The sequence below is a fragment of the Pseudochaenichthys georgianus genome, unplaced genomic scaffold (assembly GCF_902827115.2).
Source record: "Pseudochaenichthys georgianus unplaced genomic scaffold, fPseGeo1.2 scaffold_2139_arrow_ctg1, whole genome shotgun sequence".
Classification (NCBI taxonomy): Eukaryota; Metazoa; Chordata; class Actinopteri; order Perciformes; family Channichthyidae; genus Pseudochaenichthys; species Pseudochaenichthys georgianus.
This window is the reverse complement of record NW_027262805.1, coordinates 1-21956: the sequence shown is the minus strand read 5'-3', so window position 1 is coordinate 21956 and position 21956 is coordinate 1. Positions and strand designations below refer to the sequence as shown.

Here is a 21956-nt window from a genome sequence, read left to right as displayed (position 1 = left end):
TGTGTTCTAAGTTTCAGGTGTTTTCATAGTTTCAGGTGTTTTCATAGTTTCAGGTGTGTTCATAGTTTCAGGTGTTTTCATAGTTTCAGGTGTTTTCTAAGTTTCAGTTGTTTTCTAAGTTTCAGGTGTTTTCATAGTTTCAGGTGTTTTCTAAGTTTCAGGTGTGTTCTAAGTTTCAGGTGTTTTCATAGTTTCAGGTGTTTTCATAGTTGCAGGTGTTTTCTAAGTTTCAGGTGTTTTCTAAGTTTCAGGTGTTTTCATAGTTTCAGGTGTTTTCATAGTTGCAGGTGTTTTCATAGTTGCAGGTGTGTTCTAAGTTTCAGGTGTGTTCTAAGTTTCAGGTGTGTTCTAAGTTTCAGGTGTGTTCTAGTTTAGGTGTTCTAAGTTTCAGGTGTGTTCTAAGTTTCAGGTGTGTTCCAGTCTCCCTCAACCCAAGCATTTTTCTTTTTTCAGGTATGTTTTTTACATTTCAGGTGTTTATTTCAAGTTTCAGTTGTGTTGAGTAAAGTAAATATGAAAGTAAGATGTACCTGTCGGTGGTGGTGGTGTTGGTATCAGGGTACAGGATGTAGCTGCTCCTCTTCTCACCTGGATTCTGCGGCACCTGTTGCATTGTGGGGGAATAGCATCCATCAGCAGCAAGCACACGCTGGAGTCATTACGATTTTAAAATCATGAAAATTACATTAAACATTTCTAATATAAAATTCCAGATCATTCACTATTACATTTAAATAAAATCAGTCCTTCACCAGACCATTTCTAATTTGGTATTGAAACGTTCTTTCTTGAATTCTAAGGGAATTCCCCCCGACTTTTTTCAGAATGACTTTTTCAGAGACTTATTTTGGCGAATTTCTTCCTTTTTTCTCAGATTTAGAATTTTCTTTCAAAATGTACCTTTTATTTTAAATGTTGACTTTTTTCCAGATGTTAGATTTTTTCCTGAGAATTTAACTTTTTTTGCCTTTTAATTCATAACGAGATTTGTTTCATAGAACTATACTTTTTTCTCCGATATTACATTTTTTTTGTTCCGTAAGTAAACAAAAAAAATCCAATGGAGGCGCTGAGCTAACCTCCTCTCCATCTTCCTGCTCTTCTTCCTCCTCCTCCTCCTCCTCCTCCTCCTCTACCAGCAGACTCTCCAGACTCTGAGGGTGGAAGTGTCCCTCCTCTTCCTCCTCTTCTCTCTGCTCCTCCTCTTCCTCCCTCTGCTCCTCCTCTTCCTCCCCAGGACTCTGGGTGGGACTTGGGGAGAAGTTGGAGACGATGTTTAGAGGGTCTCGTTGCTCCGCCCACCGACTCCTCACCTGATGAGGCTCAGCGGCTGATTGGACGGCAGCAGAGGCCCCGCCCTGACCATGCTAAAACACACACACAGATTTCACGCTTCTTTAATCTTACTTCACGCTTGTCATTATTTTCTCAACCTTTAATTAACCTGAGGTCACACACACACACACACGCCCACACACACACACACCATTAAAATCTATCTGAAAACTCAGATGAGTAATAAAGAGAGTATTTTGTAGATGCTGACCAGTTTCCTGAACCACAGCGGGAGTTTCCCGTTGGTCTGAAGCAGCGGAGCTTCTGGAAAAGATAAGAAATTAAAACATGAAAAAACCTCTCAAAATATGACAATTATTTCTGCTGCAAAAATCAGTACTTTGTAAAATAAATCTTCCTGCATCTTTTAAACCTCAAAATGATCCGACTCTTTTCAACTCAAAATAAATACCCTTGCGTTTGATTCTCAAATAATGAGACGTTTTTTCTTTTACGTTTTTTCTTTTATTTAATTTAATTATTTTACTTTTTTTCCCCAACACAAAATATTCTGATTTCCTTTCTTGAAAATGCAGTAATTTATCTTAAAAAAAAAGACAAATTGTAATCTCGTAATTCTATGATATCTTCTGATTCTCAAAATGTTGTTTTTTTAAACCCGTCAGATAAATGTAGTGTAGCGAAAAACACAAATATCGGCTCCAAAAATGTCCTGGTTAAAACTGACTGTGAGCAGAGTCGAGTCTGGAGTCAGGAGTCCCGAGGTCTTCCACTTCCTTTTCTTCCTCCTCTTCCTCCTTTTCCTCCTCTTCCTCCATATGAGGCAGCTGAGAGGAGGGTCCCGTGATGAAGGTCTCCCTCCTGAAACAACATCACACTCGATATTCCTATAAAACTCACTTAATGGGGAGTGAAGCCAAAATAGCTAAATCTGGATCTTGAGCAAACACTGGGCCGATAACTCAGTATTTAAACTCCGCCTCCTAGTATAAGCCCCACCCCCAGTGTCAAACCACACTACTAAACCCTGCCCAAAGTACATCTTCTGCACACCTCGAGACGCCAAAAGCCCATGTAAAGATTCTATTTGCCGACTTTTCATCAGCTTTTAACACCATCAAGCCAAGTATTTTAGCAAATATTTTAACTGAAGAATTGTCACTTGAACCTGGTCTGATCTCCTGGATCGTGGACTTCCTCAGCTGGAGAACTCCGCAGGTCAAAATAGGCATGGCACTTTCTGACACAATAACTACCTGGATAGGCTCACCCCAGGGATGTGTCTTATCCTCTCTTTTGTTTATTTTAGACACCAACTCCTGCATCAGCACTTTTCCCAATAGGCACTTTATGAAGTGTGCAGATGATACGGCCAGCCTCCTATTGGATGAGGAAGAGGAGCATGGGCCTGTCCTTGACTGCTTTACTAACTGGTGTGAGAAGTCAAACCTGCTTCTAAACACGTCAAAAACAAAGGAGATGGAAATTGATTTTAGAAAAGCACAATCGCCCAACCCGACTCTTTTAAATAGCGAGCCCATTCAATGTGTCACTGAGTACAAATATCTTGCTGTCGTGCTTGACCACAAGCTCAGATGGGATGTTTGGTCTGAGAAAATAAATGCTAAGTCTCAACAAAGAATGTTTTTTTTACGTAAATTATTGTCTTGTAATGTCGGCAACAGATGGTGAAGATGTTTTATCATGCTTTTATCGAAAGTGTGCTCTCCTTCGGCGTCACATGCTGGTTCGGAACGCCACTGAGCCACAGAAAAAGTCAGTCAGGAGGGCCGGAACATTGTCCAGTAAATTGACAGGAATCTCATTTGCTAATATAGAATGCTTATACGAGGACAGCGTTTTAAAATTGGCACACAATATTGTGAGTGACCTGAGGCACCCTCTTGCCTCTTACTTTGAACTGTTGCCATCCGGGCGGAGATATCGTGCCCCTTATTTAAAAAAGAACAGATCTCGGCTGTCTTTCGTCCCACAAGCCATCAAACTCCTGAATAAATGATGGCTAGGACGCACTGTTCACCCAGCTGGTCTGGCCCTGTCCTCCCCATAGGCCCCTCGTCATGTCTGCCGATATCTGGTTTTCTTATGTCAGTTTGTTTTTATCTGTGTCTATGTTGTTGTCAGTGATGTATTGTCTTAACTTTTTAAATGCCTCTGTGATGTGCTGCAACCCATTTTCCCCTCGGGGACTAATAAACGAATACTACTACTCTACCCCAGTCAAGCCCCGCCTTCCAGTGTTTAAACTCCGCCTCCTAGTATAAGCCCCACCCCCAGTGTTAAACCCCACCTCCTAGAATAACACCCGCCGCGAAACCAAGCCATTAGCCGCTTTCACACCGCAGGACTTGCCGTACTTTAGTGCCAGCACTAAAGTACCACGGCACTGAATCCGCCAGGGGGCAGGTGCCAATCGCATTCACACCGCAGTACTTTCCCTGAGGCAAGATTACGCTGACGTCACTTCGTCTTCTTCTTCTCTGGGTTTACTGGCAGGCCGCAAAACCACTTCACGGCGAGTACAAAAAAAAACGAGAGAAGAAGAACTACACGGCTGAGTTTCTTTATTTTCATCCGTGTGCACTGTGCACGATTCCCAGCTCAAGTAGCGAACATCGCTCAAAACATTTGGAGTTGGGAACTGCTTTCTGTAGAAGCTGCTGCATCCCGTCCTTGGAGCAAATTGCCAGAAGCGCCGACACTTCCTCATCATTCCACCGCTCCGGTGTTGTAGTACGTGTGGTCATAACTGCTTTAAAGTACAAAAAAACTACTCGCTCAGGTGTGGATGTGGTTTTGTAGCGAGGGAAAAAATGGCTGCCTAACAAAAAAATTCAGAGTCTAACGGGGCGTGGTTTGCAATTCACCCAGCCAATAGAAATAGAATAGACATTGGCACTCTTTTATCACCAGGTTCGTACCACCTCTCTAGCAGGGACTGAAAATGGCCAAAAGAGTTCCCGGCACTGAGTAGTCCCGGCGGTGTGAACGCGACATTATTGGTACTAACGGAACTAAAGAACCAAAGTACCAGGGAAAGTCCTGCGGTGTGAATGCGGCTATAGAGCACTTGAAAAAGCGCTCTGTTAAAAAATGTAGTGACATATTATTATTATTACAAGCTCCACCCCCAGCGCCACACATATTAAACCCCGCCCACAAATAATTGGAAATAAATCAATTCAAGTTTCAACTTTAAAACGTTTTAGTCAACAGGAAGTGTGCCGGACATTGAAGCTAATTTCCATAGTGGCCAACAGGAGGTACTACATCTCTCACCTGATGCTAGGTAGCTTGCGGCTGCAGGCTTCAGGAGCGGCGGCCATCTTTAGGCCTCGCCTCTTCTTCATGATGCTGGTCATCTGAGAGTCAAGCCTCCAGATAAACACACAACTACACACACACACACACACAACATTAAACACAAGTAAAGTGTACCTGTCTCAAGAGTAAAGTGAAGTCTACCTGTCTCAAGATTAAAGTGAAGTCTACCTGTCTCACCTGTCTCAAGATTAAAGTGAAGTCTACCTGTCTCAAGATTAAAGTGAAGTCTACCTGTCTCAAGATTAAAGTGAAGTCTACCTGTCTCAAGATTAAAGTGAAGTCTACCTGTCTTACCTGTCTCAAGATTAAAGTGAAGTCTACCTGTCTCAAGATTAAAGTGAAGTCTACCTGTCTCACCTGTCTCAAGATTAAAGTGAAGTCTACCTGTCTCACCTGTCTCAAGATTAAAGTGAAGTCTACCTGTCTCAAGATTAAAGTGAAGTCTACCTGTCTCAAGATTAAAGTGAAGTCTACCTGTCTCAAGATTAAAGTGAAGTCCACCTGTCTCAAGATTAAAGTGAAGTCCACCTGTCTCAAGATTAAAGTGAAGTCCACCTGTCTCAAGATTAAAGTGAAGTCCACCTGTCTCAAGATTAAAGTGAAGTCCACCTGTCTCAAGATTAAAGTGAAGTCTACCTGTCTCAAGATTAAAGTGAAGTCCACCTGTCTCAAGATTAAAGTGAAGTCTACCTGTCTCAAGATTAAAGTGAAGTCTACCTGTCTCACCTGTCTCAAGATTAAAGTGAAGTCTACCTGTCTCAAGATTAAAGTGAAGTCCACCTGTCTCAAGATTAAAGTGAAGTCCACCTGTCTCAAGATTAAAGTGAAGTCCACCTGTCTCAAGATTAAAGTGAAGTCCACCTGTCTCAAGATTAAAGTGAAGTCCACCTGTCTCAAGATTAAAGTGAAGTCTACCTGTCTCAAGATTAAAGTGAAGTCCACCTGTCTCAAGATTAAAGTGAAGTCCACCTGTCTCAAGATTAAAGTGAAGTCCACCTGTCTCAAGATTAAAGTGAAGTCTACCTGTCTCAAGATTAAAGTGAAGTCTACCTGTCTCAAGATTAAAGTGAAGTCTACCTGTCTCAAGATTAAAGTGAAGTCTACCTGTCTCACCTGTCTCAAGATTAAAGTGAAGTCTACCTGTCTCAAGATTAAAGTGAAGTCTACCTGTCTCACCTGTCTCAAGATTAAAGTGAAGTCTACCTGTCTCACCTGTCTCAAGATTAAAGTGAAGTCCACCTGTCTCACCTGTCTCAAGATTAAAGTGAAGTCTACCTGTCTCACCTGTCTCAAGATTAAAGTGAAGTCTACCTGTCTCAAGAGTAAAGTGAAGTCTACCTGTCTCACCTGTCTCAAGATCAAAGTGAAGTCTACCTGTCTCAAGATTAAAGTGAAGTCTACCTGTCTCAAGATTAAAGTGAAGTCTACCTGTCTCAAGATTAAAGTGAAGTCTACCTGTCTCAAGATTAAAGTGAAGTCTACCTGTCTCAAGATTAAAGTGAAGTCCACCTGTCTCAAGATTAAAGTGAAGTCCACCTGTCTCAAGATTAAAGTGAAGTCTACCTGTCTCAAGATTAAAGTGAAGTCCACCTGTCTCAAGATTAAAGTGAAGTCCACCTGTCTCAAGATTAAAGTGAAGTCCACCTGTCTCAAGATTAAAGTGAAGTCTACCTGTCTCAAGATTAAAGTGAAGTCCACCTGTCTCAAGATTAAAGTGAAGTCCACCTGTCTCAAGATTAAAGTGAAGTCCACCTGTCTCAAGATTAAAGTGAAGTCTACCTGTCTCAAGATTAAAGTGAAGTCTACCTGTCTCAAGATTAAAGTGAAGTCTACCTGTCTCAAGATTAAAGTGAAGTCTACCTGTCTCACCTGTCTCAAGATTAAAGTGAAGTCTACCTGTCTCAAGATTAAAGTGAAGTCTACCTGTCTCACCTGTCTCAAGATTAAAGTGAAGTCTACCTGTCTCACCTGTCTCAAGATTAAAGTGAAGTCTACCTGTCTCAAGAGTAAAGTGAAGTCTACCTGTCTCACCTGTCTCAAGATCAAAGTGAAGTCTACCTGTCTCAAGATTAAAGTGAAGTCTACCTGTCTCAAGATTAAAGTGAAGTCTACCTGTCTCAAGATTAAAGTGAAGTCCACCTGTCTACCTGTCTCAAGATTAAAGTGAAGTCTACCTGTCTCAAGATTAAAGTGAAGTCCACCTGTCTCACCTGTCTCAAGATTAAAGTGAAGTCTACCTGTCTCAAGATTAAAGTGAAGTCTACCTGTCTCAAGATTAAAGTGAAGTCCACCTGTCTCAAGATTAAAGTGAAGTCCACCTGTCTAACCTGTCTCAAGATTAAAGTGAAGTCTACCTGTCTCAAGATTAAAGTGAAGTCCACCTGTCTCAAGATTAAAGTGAAGTCTACCTGTCTCAAGATTAAAGTGAAGGCTACCTGTCTCACCTGTCTCAAGATTAAAGTGAAGTCTACCTGTCTCAAGATTAAAGTGAAGTCTACCTGTCTCAAGATTAAAGTGAAGTCTACCTGTCTCAAGATTAAAGTGAAGTCCACCTGTCTCAAGATTAAAGTGAAGTCCACCTGTCTCAAGATTAAAGTGAAGTCCACCTGTCTCAAGATTAAAGTGAAGTCTACCTGTCTCAAGATTAAAGTGAAGTCCACCTGTCTCAAGATTAAAGTGAAGTCTACCTGTCTCAAGATTAAAGTGAAGTCTACCTGTCTCACCTGTCTCAAGATTAAAGTGAAGTCTACCTGTCTCAAGATTAAAGTGAAGTCTACCTGTCTCAAGATTAAAGTGAAGTCTACCTGTCTCACCTGTCTCAAGATTAAAGTGAAGTCTACCTGTCTCAAGATTAAAGTGAAGTCCACCTGTCTCACCTGTCTCAAGATTAAAGTGAAGTCTACCTGTCTCAAGATTAAAGTGAAGTCTACCTGTCTCAAGATTAAAGTGAAGTCCACCTGTCTCACCTGTCTCAAGATTAAAGTGAAGTCCACCTGTCTCAAGATTAAAGTGAAGTCTACCTGTCTCAAGATTAAAGTGAAGTCTACCTGTCTCAAGATTAAAGTGAAGTCTACCTGTCTCAAGATTAAAGTGAAGTCCACCTGTCTCACCTGTCTCAAGATTAAAGTGAAGTCCACCTGTCTCAAGATTAAAGTGAAGTCTACCTGTCTCACCTGTCTCAAGATTAAAGTGAAGTCCACCTGTCTCACCTGTCTTAAGATTAAAGTGAAGTCTACCTGTCTCACCTGTCTTAAGATTAAAGTGAAGTCCACCTGTCTTAAGATTAAAGTGAAGTCCACCTGTCTCACCTGTCTTAAGATTAAAGTGAAGTCTACCTGTCTCACCTGTCTTAAGATTAAAGTGAAGTCCACCTGTCTTAAGATTAAAGTGAAGTCCACCTGTCTTACCTGTCTCCGGACACAGTGATGAGGTGTTTGCAGTCCTGACTGAACCTCATACAGGTGACGATCTCTAAAGAAATAGAAATGGAACATCAGAAGAAGAGAGACACTCCAGACCTCAAACACAGATCCACTGAGGGACTCGTCGACTGGTTTTCTCACCCGAGTGTCCGAACAAGGTGGCGACACACTCTCCGGACTCGTAGTCGAAGATGGAGATGTTTTTATCGGAGCAGCTGGTGGCGAAGAAGGACCCGGACGGATCCATCTGAACCTGCAGATCAACCAGCCAATCACAGGGCAGAATCAGTACGGTCATTACAGGGCTCAGTGTGGATATTCTGCGGTGTGTTATTTCTGTATAGCAGACTGCTGCACAGAAAGAAGTACGGTCAATTGAATCAGAAACACGATGGAATACTTTTTTCATTTTCATTTGTATATGTTACCCGCTCTATCGAAATCAGTCGGAAGTCGCAACGGCTCATTTCAAAATAAACGTGGATTTACGTAAAAAACTATTTTTTCGAGGTTCGGGTGTTTTGTTTGATTTTAAACAAACAAAGTCTTGGCTTTCAGAATATTAAACTTGTTTCGGCAAATTCAGATGATAAATATAACTTTGAAGCTTCGGCATAATTACAAGCGGAGAACGGAGTAACGTGACATCACAGCAGGCAGAACAACAGCCGGGGTTTCTCCTGAGGGTTTTCCCCGGGACACACACACGCAAAATTACACTAACACACAAGTATACACTTATGGTATACACACACACTTGCGAGCTTCCCCTCCAAACGAAACTATCTTCCCTCCGTAGTATTTTGATAATTTGCTAATAACCAATCAGATCGATGGATTCCAGAGAGAGGAAACTTTGAAGGCCTTTTTCTCAAAATGAGGACTCGTGACAGTCGTTATATAATGTGACATATTTCGCTTAATATTTGGAGCACAACAACAATCCTGATATCATCAGAAAGCTAGGACTCTCCTCTTTCCAGCAGTGTACACAGCTCAACATGTGTCTTCGGGTCAATGCGACTGATTTCGATGGAGCAGGTCACGTATTACAAAAGGTCTTTACTGGCAGCTTAGGCTGTAATGTGGTGTCATGATATCCACCTGCTTTTAGCAGGTGGATATCATGACACCACATTAAGGTCATCTGTTTTGTATGATTTACATTCACACTATTTTTCAGGATATGACAATACGTAGTGATTTGATCAGGATCATGTTGACAGTTGTTAGATGCTTTTATCCAAAGAGACTTACATACATGCAATACTGTGGGCACTCTCTAGGAGCAACTTGAAATGTGATGATATAATACTACTTTTCCTTGTTCAGCTGTCATGAAGGTATATAATGTTATAAAAGTACTGGTTTCAGCTGCTGACCCTGTGATACATTGATGGATGTAGTGAAGATCAGATAACAAAAGCATGAGCTAACCTTCAGCAGAGCTCCTTCATCGCTGGACGAGCCTTTCAAACACTTCTTCAGCTTCCCCGTCTCCACGTTGTACACCCTAAGAAAAACACTCAAATCAGCTTCAGTGTTCGACACCTGATCATACATACTTCTTAATTATTCACTCATCTCTATTTCAAAGTAAGACTCTCCTCTGTGATGAAGCTTATAGTGAGGGTTCAGGCTGACCTGGGACCAGCTGCTTGTTCTGCTGCTCTAGACTGAAGACTCTCCTCTTGTAGTGAGGGCTGCTTCAGACTGACCTGGGACCAGCTGCTTGTTCTACTGCTATAGACTGAAGACTCTCCTCTTATAGTGAGGGCTGGTTCAGACTGACCTGGGACCAGCTGCTAGTTCTGCTGCTATAGACTCTCCTCTTATAGTGAGGGCTGGTTCAGACTGACCTGGGACCAGCTGCTAGTTCTGCTGCTATAGACTCTCCTCTTATAGTGAGGGCTGGTTCAGACTGACCTGGGACCAGCTGCTAGTTCTGCTGCTATAGACTCTCCTCTTATAGTGAGGGCTGGTTCAGACTGACCTGGGACCAGCTGCTAGTTCTGCTGCTATAGACTGAAGACTCTCCTCTTATAGTGAGGGATCAGACTGACCTGGGACCAGCTGCTAGTTCTGCTGCTATAGACTGAAGACTCTCCTCTTATAGTGAGGGCTGGTTCAGACTGACCTGGGACCAGCTGCTAGTTCTGCTGCTATAGACTCTCCTCTTATAGTGAGGGCTTGTTCAGACTGACCTGGGACCAGCTGCTAGTTCTGCTGCTATAGACTGAAGACTCTCCTCTTATAGTGAGGGCTGGTTCAGACTGACCTGGGACCAGCTGCCAGTTTTGCTGCTATAGACTGAAGACTCTCCTCTTATAGTGAGGGCTGATTCAGGCTGACCTGGGACCAGCTGCTAGTTCTGCTGCTATAGACTCTCCTCTTATAGTGAGGGCTGGTTCAGGCTGACCTGGGACCAGCTGCTAGTTCTGCTGCTATAGACTGAAGACTCTCCTCTTATAGTGAGGGCTGGTTCAGGCTGACCTGGGACCAGCTGCCAGTTTTGCTGCTATAGACTGAAGACTCTCCTCTTGTAGTGAGGGCTGCTTCAGACTGACCTGGGACCAGCTGCTAGTTCTGGTATTTCTTGTTTCTCACCTGATGTTTCGGTCCTGGCAGGCGATGGCGACGTGAGTCCGGGTTGAATCCAGGTCCATGTCGTACAGCGTGGTTTTCTCCACCACGTGGTGACTCCGAGAGAACGACGGACCCTCGGCCGTCTGCAGAGAAAACATCCCGCACGGAGGAAGTGTATTATGAGCAACAGAAACATTGGGAAGTGTCTCGATGCAGACTTACACGTTATTACAATCAGAAACACACTTCCAATATGTGTCCATAACTCTGCCCGCTGTGGATCAGCGGAAATCCTATGCCGGACCTTCAGTCCCCATATTGTATATTTAAAAAAAGCAATATCTGCAGAAGTACCAAATACTTTCTCTAGAATTTAGTTGTTCAGATGTTAAGACTGAACGAGAAGGTTTTATTATTCTAATGTGTGGTCGCAAAGCCTATGACAATGTCTGCTTCTGTGACAAAATCATTTCCCAATAAAGTATCCATCCATCTATCTATATACTAGATCAATAAATATATATATATATTTCGTAAAGATGTGTCCCCGAGTGAAGCCTTTCTGAACCCTTCAGCGTGTGCAGACCTGCTCGGCGGTCTGGAAGTAGATGCTTTTGTCGGCTCCACAGCTCACCATTCGGACCTCCGGACTCTCACCTGCAGGTCGAAAGAAAAGTATCAAGAGAAAACCATCCATCCATCTTCTCCCGCTTATCCGTGGTCGGGTCGCGGAGAGAGAAAACTATGTTGCAAATATCCAAAAACGAAAGGCCTGCGTAGCACTCCAACAGTTTATAACACATTACAGCCGAATAATGACAGCTTCTCAACATCGCCTCGTTCACGCATTCCATCAACAACACAGCTACAGGTTCTACATGTCCTTCAGTTGAGATAGAAAAGCTCTCAGGGTTAACACCTCTTCTGAAATGTAGACTACATTCATCACGGAGTTTATGTCTCTGTTGCTCCGATACGAGTCAAGTTTAAACTATTTGAGAAACACTTTGAATTTATTATTCATTCATTTCAAATGGGAAATGGTACCAATACGCCCACGGGCCACTAGGGGGCGCTCAGACTGGCTTAGCAGCGCGGGACGACGGTACCTGTGAACTTGACGGCAGTGATGGAGGCCGAGTGGTCGCTCAGCGTCTGCTCCAGGCTGTAGTTCTTCTCCAGGTTGAAGACGTGGATCAGCCTGTCTCTGCTGGCCGACGCCAACAGCTTCACACCTGCAACAACAACAACAGCAGCTTCACACCTGCAACAACAACAACAGCTTCACACCTGCAACAACAACAACAGCTCCACACCTACAACAACAGCTTCACACCTGCAACAACAACAACAACAGTTTCACACCTGCAACAACAACAACAGCTTCACACCTGCAACAACAACAACAACAGCTTCACACCTGCAACAACAACAGTTTCACACCTGCAACAACAACAACAGTTTCACACCTGCAACAACAACAGTTTCACACCTGCAACAACAACAACAGCTTCACACCTGCAACAACAACAACAGCTTCACACCTGCAACAACAACAACAACAACAACAACAACAACAGTTTCACACCTACAACAACAGCTTCACACCTGCAACAACAGCTTCACACCTGCAACAACAACAGTTTCACACCTGCAACAACAACAACAACAGCTTCACACCTACAACAACAGCTTCACACCTGCAACAACAACAACAACAGCTTCACACCTGCAACAACAACAACAGTTTCACACCTGCAACAACAACAGCTTCACACCTGCAACAACAACAACAGCTTCACACCTGCAACAACAGCTTCACACCTGCAACAACAACAACAACAGCTTCACACCTGCAACAACAACAACAGCTTCACACCTGCAACAACAGCTTCACACCTGCAACAACAACAACAGCTTCACACCTGCAACAACAACAGTTTCACACCTGCAACAACAACAACAGCTTCACACCTGCAACAACAACAACAGCTTCACACCTACAACAACAGCTTCACACCTGCAACAACAACAACAACAGTTTCACACCTGCAACAACAACAGCTTCACACCTGCAACAACAACAACAACAGCTTCACACCTGCAACAACAACAGTTTCACACCTGCAACAACAACAACAACAGCTTCACACCTGCAACAACAACAGTTTCACACCTGCAACAACAACAACAGTTTCACACCTGCAACAACAACAGTTTCACACCTGCAACAACAACAACAACAGTTTCACACCTACAACAACAGCTTCACACCTGCAACAACAACAACAGCTTCACACCTGCAACAACAACAGTTTCACACCTGCAACAACAACAACAACAACAGCTTCACACCTACAACAACAGCTTCACACCTGCAACAACAGCTTCACACCTGCAACAACAACAGCTTCACACCTGCAACAACAACAACAACAGCTTCACACCTGCAACAACAACAACAACAACAGTTTCACACCTGCAACAACAACAGCTTCACACCTGCAACAACAACAACAACAGCTTCACACCTGCAACAACAACAGCTTCACACCTGCAACAACAACAGTTTCACACCTGCAACAACAACAACAACAACAGCTTCACACCTGCAACAACAACAACAACAGCTTCACACCTGCAACAACAACAGCTTCACACCTGCAACAACAACAGTTTCACACCTGCAACAACAACAACAGCTTCACACCTGCAACAACAACAACAGCTTCACACCTGCAACAACAACAGTTTCACACCTGCAACAACAACAACAGCTTCACACCTGCAACAACAACAACAGCTTCACACCTGCAACAACAACAGTTTCACACCTGCAACAACAACAACAACAGCTTCACACCTGCAACAACAACAGTTTCACACCTGCAACAACAACAACAACAGCTTCACACCTGCAACAACAACATTTCACACCTGCAACAACACCAACAGTTTCACACCTGCAACAACAACAGTTTCACACCTGCAACAACAACAACAGCTTCACACCTGCAACAACAACAACAACAGCTTCACACCTGCAACAACAACAACAGTTTTCACACTACAACAACAGCTTCACACCTGCAAACAACAACAACAGCTTCACACCCTGCAAACAACAACAACAACAGTTTCACACCTGCAACAACAACAGCTTCACACCTGCAACAACAACAACAGCTTCACACCTGCAACAACAGCTTCACACCTGCAACAACAACAACAGCTTCACACCTGCAACAACAACAACAGCTTCACACCTGCAACAACAACAACAACAGCTTCACACCTGCAACAACAACAGCTTCACACCTGCAACAACAACAGTTTCACACCTGCAACAACAACAACAACAGCTTCACACCTGCAACAACAACAGCTTCACACCTGCAACAACAACAACAACAGCTTCACACCTGCAACAACAACAGCTTCACACCTGCAACAACAACAGCTTCACACCTGCAACAACAACAACAGCTTCACACCTGCAACAACAACAGTTTCACACCTGCAACAACAACAACAACAGCTTCACACCTGCAACAACAACAGTTTCACACCTGCAACAACAACAACAACAGCTTCACACCTGCAACAACAACAGTTTCACACCTGCAACAACAACAACAGTTTCACACCTGCAACAACAACAGTTTCACACCTGCAACAACAACAACAGCTTCACACCTGCAACAACAACAGCTTCACACCTGCAACAACAACAACAACAGTTTCACACCTACAACAACAGCTTCACACCTGCAACAACAACAACAGCTTCACACCTGCAACAACAACAACAGCTTCACACCTGCAACAACAACAACAACAACAACAGTTTCACACCTGCAACAACAACAGCTTCACACCTGCAACAACAACAACAGCTTCACACCTGCAACAACAGCTTCACACCTGCAACAACAACAACAGCTTCACACCTGCAACAACAACAACAGCTTCACACCTGCAACAACAACAACAACAACAGCAGTTTCACACCTGCAACAACAACAGCTTCACACCTGCAACAACAACAACAGCTTCACACCTGCAACAACAGCTTCACACCTGCAACAACAACAACAGCTTCACACCTGCAACAACAACAACAACAGCTTCACACCTACAACAACAGCTTCACACCAGAGGCCTGTACTACGAAGCCGGATGTTCTCTTAGCGGCTAACTTCAGGGAAAACTCCGGCTTTCCGGTCCTACGACGCTGGTTCTCTTTTTAGCGGCTAGATCTCCATGGTAACTGATGCTGAGCGGCTAGCCTGCCCCGGAGCAGGTTAGGTTGCAGGCTAAGAGCTCAACTCAGTGAAAAGCACCGCCTGCTGACCAATCAGAGCTCAGTGTGCGGAGTTTAAAGCGATCAAGTCATATTACAGGAGAAAGGAAACACAGGAAAGCTGCCGTCGCACCGACTGTGTGAACGTGAACATGAATAGAATATCACCTCCATCTTCAGAGCAATCTGACTGTTAGAACATTAGCGTTAAGAAAGCTTACTTAAATATCTGCCACAACATAAGTACCCGGATCAGAGTACATTAAGTACAGTCCGCGGCACATCACTTCATAATGTATCACATATCTCCTGATCTGAGTCAGCTGAGCGTGTCTGGCCGTGCAACACTCACAGCGTCACAGACTGGAGGAGAAGCATTACTTTACGCAACACATTAAGTTGTGATCGGTCAAATGTTGCTAGCCCCGCCCCTTTCATGTGAACGCGCACTCAGCCGGACAGAGAAACCCGGGGCCCTTTCTCATTTATCTAACTCCCCTCCTCGACTCCTATCCTCGACACTTAGTCCCGCCCACAGGAGATGCGAGCGGAGGAGCCGAGGAGGGGAACCGAGGAGAGAGGAGGGGAACCGAGGAGAGAGGAGGGGAAGCAGCAGGCGGTGAGAGAAATGAGAACTCCTCTCCTCTGAGCGGTCATTTCAAAGAGACGTCCATTAATGATGACAGGAGGCAGCAGCCTCTGTCTGATGGACACATGAGTTCATGACGACTTATATATTTACTTTGATTCATTCACAGTGCGGTATAATGAGACAATAACAGGCTACAGATGCGGACACGCACACACACATATATATGTATATATATTTATATAAATAAATACAATTTCAGAATCAAACAGAGCACTCTCATAACTCGTAACACTATCAGAGACTGGATATATCCCCCCCCCCTCTCTGGTCGCTACAATGAGGAAAATAAATTACGGGCCAAAAGTTGTATTTACAAGTATTAAAAGTAAGCAGAGGACACCAAACCAACTGACCTGTCTGTCCGCTGCATCTACGCACACACTGTACCACACACACCTACACACTGTACCACACACACCTACACACTATACCACACACACACACACACACACACACACACGCACGCACATACATACAGCTCCTAAAACAGGCTACAGCCGTTGTGTATTTTATTGTGAAGCACTAAATGGTTTTAGAAAAATATCGACTCTTTGTTTGTAGATATCTACTAAACTAAAGCAAAGAGAGTCGGCCTGTTCTACTGAGCGATATATATTATACACACTGCTCTGCTTTCTGCAGGACCTCACAGCTGTTCTCTCTGTAAACATCGCGTCGCGATGAAAGCAGTTAATACAATAATATCCAGGGGATGCATGCAGAGCTGTCATTGGCTGAGATAAGTCCGGCCGTGCGTCACGACTCTTTGAAACATCTCTGTTCCCGGAAATGCATCCACGAAGCAGCCGTGGAGGACCATGGAGGACCCATCAGTGTCTCCTCGGTTAGAGCTCCTCCAGAGAGCCTCCTCGACGCTCGATCCTCGGTCCTCGACGTGCATTTAGAGAAATGGGATGTCCTTCAACATGGCGCGCTAAAATTCATTTCCGGGTCACTACCGGAGGACCGAGGAGTCGAGGAGGGGGATTTGATGAAATGAGAAAGGGCCCCGGGCTTGAGTTACCGAGTTGATAACCAGCGTCGTAGGACCGCTTAGCGAGAGCGCGTGTGTTTGACCCGAGCTGCCGTACAGTGAGGTCAGAGGGTTGACCTTTGACCCGAGCTGCCGTACAGTGAGGTCAGAGGGATGACCTTTGACCCGAGCTGCCGTACAGTGAGGTCAGAGGGTTGACCTTTGACCTGAGCTGCTGTACAGTGAGGTCAGAGGGTTGACCTTTGACCCGAGCTGCCGTACAGTGAGGTCAGAGGGATGACCTTTGACCCGAGCTGCCGTACAGTGAGGTCAGAGGGTTGACCTTTGACCCGAGCTGCCGTACAGTGAGGTCAGAGGGATGACCTTTGACCTGAGCTCTTACCTGTGGAGATCGGGGAAAACTCCAGACACAAAACCTCCGAGTCATGAGCCTCGATCTTCACCAGCTCGTCCAGGAACTCCAGACCAAAGATCCTGAGCACAGAAACACGTCATCTTCCTCATCTTCATCATCATCATCATCATCATCATCATCAAAGAGAGGTACCTCTGCAATAACTCACTGCTACATAGTTTGAGTTTGTCCTTTCTTGTAAAAGACCTGTAGTATTGGGATCATGTATTTTTGACTTTTTATTTTAATTATCCAGAATAATGTATATTGTTTTGTTTCTATTTGATATGTTTGTTTGTTTTTATTTTATTTTTTATTGTTAATTCCACTTTATAAAGTATTTTAAGTATTGTATTATAAAGTCTGAACACACTTCTGCAACAAAATAATTTCCCAAATTGGGATCACCTACCTACCTTCCTACCTACCTACCTACCTCCCGTCCGCACCGACCGGCCTACCTCCGACGAGCCGGCGCCTCCGACCTACGGCACGGCCGGCCGCCGGGCTTCTTTCCTTCCTTCCAACCGACAGACGACTACGACCGACCAGGCCGTGACCAACCGACGACGACCAAAGACGACCGGCAACCTACCGCGGCCGACCCCTCTCCCGCCGTGCAACCGAACGCTACCACCGACCACCTACTAGACCGACCGACCGACCGACCGGCCGCCGGCCGGCAGGCTACCTACCTACCTTCCTTCCTTTCAATCTACCTACCTACTACCTACCTCTACTACCTACCTACTACCTACCTACTTACTACCTACCTACCTACCTACTACCTACCTACCTACCTACCTACCTACCAGGGTTTCCGTTAGCCGGTAATTACCGGTTTTTAGCTGGTAAAATTTATAAAAAAACGGTAAATTCAAAACCTGACGGTCAAAATGTCTGGTAATAATTAGGGAGGCTCCGATCGATCGGGACCGCCGGTCATTATCGGGCCCGATATTCACTCTTAATAGTTTGGTCGGTGCTCTCTATAAAGGCCGATCAGGAGAGCTGGATCTGATCGATATGGACATAAACGCGAGTGAAGTGTAACCGGAGCGAGAGAGAGATCAGATCAGCTGCTGAGTCTGACCGAGACACGCAGCTCTGCATGATCACCTGAAGCCCCGCCCTCTGTTTAGCGAGCTGCAGGAGCTGCATGAGAAACAGACTGCTGTGAGAGAGAGGGAGAGGGAGAGAGAGAGAGAGGGAGAGAGAGGGGAAAAGAGAGGCTCCGTTTCTCCCGTGTTATTATTCAAAGTTGATGTAAACTTCTGGATAATGTACGTTATCTACTACAAGTAGTTTGCTTGAATGTAATAATTATGTTGTTTGTTGTTTGTGGAATCATTTATTGAAAAATTAATCTGAATTTTTTTCGATCTGTTACGATTATAAACTGAAGCAATATAAAAATGAGCCCCGTGAACTGAGTTTTAAACATCAGCATATCTGCTCATAGTCCGGTAATTACCTGCTAACGGAAACTCTGCTACACAACTATTATTATTATTATTGAAATATGACCGGTAAGTTTCAAATTTGTCCGGTAAAATAAAATCTGCCCGGACATTTGACCGTCGAGAAAAAATCCTAGCGGAAACCCTGCTACCTACCTACCTACCTACCTACCTACCTACCTACCTACCTATCTACCTTCCTTCCTTCCTTTCAATCTATCTATCTATCTATCTATCTACCTACCTACCTACCTACCTACCTACCTACCTACCCACCATCTTCCCTTTGTTTGTTTATTTGTTTGTTTGTTTGTTTGCTTGTTTGTTTGTGCTCTCACCGCAGGTTTCCGCAGCGGTCTCCAGCTGCCAGGTGTTTCCCATCAGGACTGACTCCCAGGACTCTGATTCCTGCCTTCCCATCAGCCCCTGCTCCCCCCCCCTCGGCCTGCAGGTGCTGCATGTTCTCCCCGACGTACACGATCCGCAGCAAGTCCTGAAACACACAGGAGGTCGACAGGAGGTCAGAAAACACCGTAGAGTCCTTCACCTGTAGAGCCGTCTACTTTTAAACTCCTACACGTGTAGCCTACTTACATTTTAAACTCCTTAACCAGTTTAGCCCCGAGCCTGTTTTTCAGGTCTGAGGCTCGAAAATGACATTCCCAGAACAAATGACCATATCTTCTAAAAGGGTTAAATTAATAATCTTTGTTCTCAAAGTAATGATAAACCTGAGTTGGATGCAGAAAATTCAGAATCAATATAGATGTTTTTTATTTTAAAGAAAATTCAGATTGAACATAGTAAAAAACTGTAAATTATAGTGTCCGTCCAAAAGATATGTTGTACTTATAGTGAAAACTAACCTTGGATGATGGGATGGTAGACTAAAAGCTTTAGGAATCCAAAGTACAACATATAATAAGTACCCTGTATCAAGATTGATGCAAAACAAGTGATATTTGACCTTTTTAGACAGATTTAGCAAAGAAACCTCTTCTGGGGCCATTTGGGTGGATTTTCCTTATCTCTGGCCCCCCTTGTTCGATTTTGACATCTCTTCCTGACCGTCAGAGGCAATAGAATTGAAGGGGAATTTCCCCACACACACACACACACATGGTAAAACAAAAAGGAGGGCCTTCGCGCACACAGTTTTGTATCAGACTGAACCTATCTCTCGCTCTGACATCTGGAAACGGAAAAGTAGGTTTATTGCTGATGGATTATCAGAAATCATTTCAAAGGGACACAGACACATTGGATTAACCTATGGATTAACTTCAGCAGCGTTTTTATCGTTTTAATGCCATTGAAGACCACTTCTGACCAGACTACCACACAGGTGAGCCATGTTAGCGTTTTTAGCTACCTAGCGCCACATGTTTTGAGTCTGTTCTTGTTTATAGTCGCGAGTTCGTATCATGGAGTGATGATGTCTGTACCCATCGATTCTGTGTCCCCTCACGATGTGAAACGATGGGTTGGATGTGCAGAATGGATAAATAATAAGGTTTTGTGAGTGAGTTTCGGTGCAGTAAATCTGTTAGCATTTTCCGCTCGTAGCTAATTCAGAGGCTCAGCGTTAGCATTGTGGGGTTTATTTGAAAATAAAAATAAAATGATCAGTTAGATGAGTTTCTTTCCGTGACATGGATATAAAACATTCATAGTTTAGGAAATGAACATGCCCTCAGACTGTTTCCTGCAAGATGTTGCGGGAGGGCCCGGAACCTCGCACTTAACAGGTTAACTTGTAAACTAAACATTTGTAGACTCATACACTTCACTTTAAGAGTCCTACACTTGTTTACTAGTACACCTGTAGATTTGTACAAATATACACTTGTAGAGTCTTTCACTTTTAAACTCCTCAACTTGTAAACTCGACATTTGTAGACTTGTATCCTTATACACTTAATAAATCTACAGGTGTAAACTCCTACACTCTTAGACTCCTACACTTATACACTTGTAGACTCCCACGTAGCGTACACACGGTTCCGTCACGTTGAAGCTTGCCGGTGGGCGTGTCTGGGGCGCGACCAACAACCAATCGCATTAATCTCCCGCCCGGACACACAAAGAGCGTGTTTGATTGGCTAGCGCTTGTTCTGGAATATGATTTGATAGGCTGGCGCTTCCGTCGACGCTTGACAAGTTGAATTTTTCTCAACGTTCACCACGTCTCTGTTGAAGCACGCAACGGAACCGTGTGGACGCTACGCTACACTTATACTCTTATAGACTCCTACACTTACACTCCCTTATAAACTCATGCACTTGTGTAGATGCTGCCTCACGTTGCTGTAGAGGTTTCGGTGTGCGATGGGGGGGTCGGTGTTCCACAGTCTGACGGTGTTATCAGACGAACAGGTGAGGAAAGAGGAGGGAGGCAGGCAGGCCTGAGACGCATCCAACAGCTCCGGGTACACCTGGGGAAGCACCACAAACAGTAAATACACCACGAGTATTACTGAAGTACTTCTGACCCTGTGTTAGCAGTATGTTAGCAGTATGTTAGCAGTGTGTTAGCAGTGTGTTAGCAGTATGATTACAGTATGTTAGCAGTGTGTTAGCAGTATTACAGTACATTACATTATTACTTGTTAGATACGACTTACATACTCAATACTGTGGACAATCCCCACAGGAGCAATTTGGGGTGGGGTTTGAACCTGTGACCCCCTGATCCGAACACCAATGTGCAACCCACTGCACCACACGCCTCCCAGTGTGTTAGCAATGTGTTAGCAGTGTGTTAGCAGTGTTGTAGCCTGATTTCCTTTCCAAATAGGCCTTTATAATAAAATATAAACACTCTTTGAAATTAAAATAAAACTAAGGTGGCGGTGTATAAATGAATGTTGACTTACTTCGATGCTCCACACACAGCTGCTGTGGTACAGAGCGGAGTACAGCTTCCCCACGTTCCTCACGTCTTTAACGTCCCACACATACACACTGTGGTCGTTGTACACGCAGGTCAGGTGTCTGGAGGCCGGGTCAAAGGTCAGAGCCAACGTGTCGGGGTACTGAGCCCCTGGACTGAAAACACAAACACAGTAAGTACTCAGAGTATACAGCATCTCCCTGGTCCAATGGGATTTTGGTTGATGTCATAAAATTATCTCTTTGTCAAACAAACGTTTAGTTCAGCAGGATAATCTCCACATATTAACACGTCACCACCGCTAAGCTAAAGGCGGCTAATGTTGGGCTATAAAGGAACTACAGCACGGTCACATGACTTCACGTCACCACCGCTAAGCTAAAGGAGGCTAATGTTGGGCTATAAAGGAACTACAGCACGGTCACATGACTTCACGTCACCACTGCTAAGCTAAAGGCGGCTAATGTTGGGCTATAAAGGAACTACAGCACGGTCACATGACTTCACGTCACCACCGCTAAGCTAAAGGTAGGCTAATGTTGGGCTATAAAGGAACTACAGCACGGTCACATGACTTCACGTTACCACCGCTAAGCTAAAGGAGGCTAATG

General features: G+C 44.2%; 1 protein-coding gene across 1 annotated transcript; it reads right to left on the bottom strand.

Moving 5' to 3' along the window:
* Positions 1 to 530: 530 nt before the first annotated feature.
* On the bottom strand, positions 531 to 21500 carry LOC117441908 (WD repeat-containing protein 62-like; the record flags this gene model as incomplete). Its single annotated transcript, XM_034077924.2, has 15 exons — positions 531 to 604; positions 1080 to 1367; positions 1547 to 1599; positions 2024 to 2157; positions 4597 to 4710; positions 8049 to 8112; positions 8205 to 8316; positions 9501 to 9576; positions 10671 to 10792; positions 11236 to 11306; positions 11759 to 11884; positions 16981 to 17072; positions 18791 to 18945; positions 20756 to 20887; positions 21329 to 21500. Coding segments are annotated over 15 exons (1785 nt in total), but the record flags the coding sequence as incomplete, so codon positions are not given.
* Between the last annotated feature and the right edge of the window lie 456 nt (positions 21501 to 21956).